Genomic DNA, 3,629 nt, shown 5'->3' with positions numbered 1-3,629 from the left:
GGCAAAATAATTTTACTTTGGATATTTTAAAGCAAAAACATCAAGAATTAGAAACCAAATTACGCGGTTTATTACCGGAAACAGCATGGTTGAGAGTCTCGGAGTTTATCGCCCATGCGCAGAAGCGAGAACATGACCTGGTAAAGGATCGCCAAATTCGGAAGTTTGGACGTTTAAAAACAGAGAAAGAGAACGCCGATATTTTGGGTAAAGACGGTTTTACAGCGGATATGAGGAGTAAAGACAAGTGGGTGGTGAATTTGTCATCTAGGAAGCTTACGCAGCCGGAAGTTAATGTGTTAGAACGCGGTCTTAACTTCGCGGTAAGTCCAGAAAGTTTGCCCATCAATGACATTGTAGTTGCCACTGAAAGTGCATGTAAACAAATTGCAAACGATAAAGCGGCTGAATTACGTGCTCGTGTTGTGAATATTGCAAAAAATGCTAAACCCCCGGTAAGCAATATCAATAAGGCTGAGCGATCGGCGGTTGAATCTTTAAAGAAAGACACAAGCATCCAAATCTTGCCAGCTGATAAGGGAAGAGCAACTGTTGTGATAGACAATTCAGTGTATGAAGAGAAAGCTTTAGCTCTACTGCAAGATGAAAGTGTCTATGAGACTCTGAAAAAAGACCCCACTCAGAAATTTCAAAGCAGACTTATCAAGTTGCTGAAAGAACTCAAAGAAACAGGTGCGATAACTAGCAAGACATATTGGGACTTATATCCTACCGTAGCTGATGTTCCCAGATTTTATGGTCTCATAAAGATACATAAAGCCGAGGCACCGTTAAGACCCATAGTGTCAAGCATCGGCGCTGTGACCTATAATCTTGCGAGGTTTGTTGCGGACATTATATCACCTTTGATAGGAAAAACGGAACATCACATCGTTAATTCTCAGGCCTTTGTTAACCAGATCAAAGACTTAAAAGTAGAGCCTGATGAGTCCATAGTGTCCTTTGACGTGTCGGCATTGTTCACTTCTATCCCGGTGAAAGAAGCTCTCGTTGTCGTTCGCAGTTTGTTGGAAAATGACGAAACCTGGAAAGTAGGGACAGCGGAAGATCTAGAGGTGGACGACATCATCAATCTCTTGAACTTTTGCTTAAGCACGACATATTTTGTGTTCAGAGAGAAATACTACCAACAGAAGGATGGATGCGCAATGGGCAGTCCTTGCAGTCCCCTGGTGGCCAACGCGTATATGGAGTATTTTGAAAAGCGAGCTTTGTCATCCGCTCCTCATCCACCACGCATGTGGGTTCGCTATGTCGACGACACATTCTGCGTTATAAAAACTTCGCACGTGGATGAATTTACAGATCACATAAATTCGCAAGATAATAACATTAAGTTCACCAGAGAGGAAGAGGAAGACGGGCAACTTCCTTTCCTAGACACTCTGATCGTGCGGGCTAGCGATGGCAGTGTGAAGGTCAAGATCTTTAGAAAACCAACTCACACTGACCAGTATTTAAGTTTCGCTTCCCACCACCCACTGGAGCACAAATTAAGTGTGATCAAGACATTGCTTTATAGGAGTGAAATTGTTACGGATCCGGAGGATAGAGCTGAGGAAATTGAACACGTAAAAGGAGCGCTCCGAAACTGCGGTTATCGCGACTGGACCTTTTTCAGAGCCCAGGAGAAGCGTGAAAAATCAGCTTCACAGGACGAACCGGATAGTGAAACTTCCAAGGGGTTCACAATAACTTTACCCTACTTGGAAGGAACTTCGGAGCAGCTTCGCCGAGCATTCAAAACAGCAGGTGTTCCCACAGCCTTTAAACCATACCGCACACTCCGGCAAACACTTGTGTCACCGAAAGATAAAGTAGACAAATTAAAACAGTCAGGGACCGTCTACGAAATCTCCTGTTCAGACTGTGATGCTATGTACATTGGTGAAACAGGTAGAAAGTTGGAAAAACGGCTATCTGAACATAAATCAAAGGCTGCCGGTTCCAAATCTGCTGTACATGAGCATATTTCCAGGAGCAAAAACACCCATCAAATAGACTGGGAAAACGTAAATGTGCTGGAAAAAGAACCCAAAGAATTTTCCAGAAGGGTCCTAGAAGCCATACACATCAGGAAAAAAGGACCCAACTTGAACAGAGACACTGGACTGGATTTAGATCCAGTTTGGGACAACCTACTCATACCCAAGACCACCAGGGGACGAGGACAACACCTTTGACGTCATCTTCTAATAGTGTGACGTCATCGAAGGTTGTCAACAAGCCATAAACCATCAGAGCCATAACATCCGGCTGAGGACGCAGTTGGTACTGTGAAAGCGCTCCCGGTAAGCGATCAAATTTAAGTAGTGTTGAAGTCAAAAAATTCTTCTAATTCAGCTATATCTAGCTTTTCCGTAGTTAATTTTTTTTCCGTGATGGAAAACGTTAATAAAGAGTTTATCTTTCGGGTCAAGTTATTTTACCCTTTGCAATCAATGCCACTATTTTGCAAAAGCAATTTTCCTTGCGACCTGTCATTTTCCCCTATACTTTTGCACGGGGAGTTTATGTACATCCGGGTACCTTATATCGTTTAATACGGTATGGCGACTTGTAGATGTCACGAGCGCATTTATATATGCGCATTTATATACAACCGAAGTCCACTGATCAATTTGCTTCAGTCTTTACTGAAGAAGACTTGGCTTCACTGCCTACATGCAGCATGGGTGCTTCAGAGTTCCAATCTATCAGTGATCTTGACATCAGCGTAGAAGGTGTGCTAAAACAGCTACAGCAACTTGACACCAGTAAAGCAGGTGGCCCAGATTCCATACCTGCACGGATACTATACATGACTACGCAGAAGAATTGGCACCTGTACTTCATTTCATTTTTTGTCAATCTTACCAATCTGGTTTACTACATGAGGTGTGGAGGAAAGCATTAGTTACATCCAGGTTCTAAATCATCTCCAGAGAACTATCGTCCTGTCAGTTTGACCTGTATTGCTTGCAAAATGATGGAGCATATCGTCCTTTCGCACATTTCCAAACATTTTTCTGCAAATAATAGATCTGCCATTTTAGGTAAATTCAGTACATTATGAGCACCATAATTTTACACCATCACCCGACACACCCCAATTAATATTTAGCCCGTGCGCTTTATGCCCGACCTCCGCACTCCGTGCATCCGCGGGTATTCATGCTTGTCGGTGAACTTTAAAAACACCCTCTTTTGCATCTCATTTCACGAAGTTTTAGGGAAAAACACCCTTTTTTAGCGATTTCGCGAATTATTTGCCCTTAGACAATACCCCTATTTTCGCTAAAACGCGAACGATATTTCTAATATTATACCCTTTTCTGGCAGAAACGCGTAGGATGAAAATACCCTTTTTTCAATTTCGCGAACACGTGGTTTGAAAAAACACCCCTTTTTGTGTGTTTCGCGAATCGCGTTTCTTCATCTGAAAACAGCCCTCATTTCGCGAAATTTTCGACAAGAATGAATACCCGCGGATGCACGGATGCACGGAGTGCGAGGGCCGGGGCTTTATTCAGGCCCTTCCAGACCAGTCGTGGAATTTTGCTCAAAATATTCCATACTATTATGTCAAGTCTGTATCTCATACCCTCGTTTGTATGCCTTTATCTAAT

General features: G+C 42.8%; 1 protein-coding gene across 1 annotated transcript; it reads left to right on the top strand.

The window, feature by feature from the left end:
- The first annotated feature begins 230 nt into the window (after positions 1–230).
- LOC140138323 (uncharacterized) lies at positions 231–2,917 on the top strand. The gene is made up of 2 exons (XM_072160233.1): positions 231–1,917; positions 2,652–2,917. The coding sequence occupies exons 1-2, from the start codon at positions 231–233 to the stop codon at positions 2,915–2,917; spliced, it is 1,953 nt and encodes a 650-aa protein (XP_072016334.1).
- The last annotated feature ends 712 nt before the right edge of the window (positions 2,918–3,629 follow it).

The sequence above is a fragment of the Amphiura filiformis genome, chromosome 17 (assembly GCF_039555335.1).
Source record: "Amphiura filiformis chromosome 17, Afil_fr2py, whole genome shotgun sequence".
NCBI lineage: Eukaryota > Metazoa > Echinodermata > Ophiuroidea > Amphilepidida > Amphiuridae > Amphiura > Amphiura filiformis.
This window is presented reverse-complemented; position numbering and strand designations above follow the sequence as displayed.

What these genes read in the sequence shown, in the direction of transcription:
- LOC140138323 (XM_072160233.1), top strand. Translation starts at nt 231, where the DNA reads ATGAGGAGTAAAGACAAGTGGGTGGTGAATTTGTCATCTAGGAAGCTT. An exon ending in TATGTACATTGGTGAAACAG is followed by an intron (nt 1,918 to 2,651) that starts GTAGAAAGTTGG and finishes AATTTGCTTCAG; the next exon opens with TCTTTACTGAAGAAGACTTG.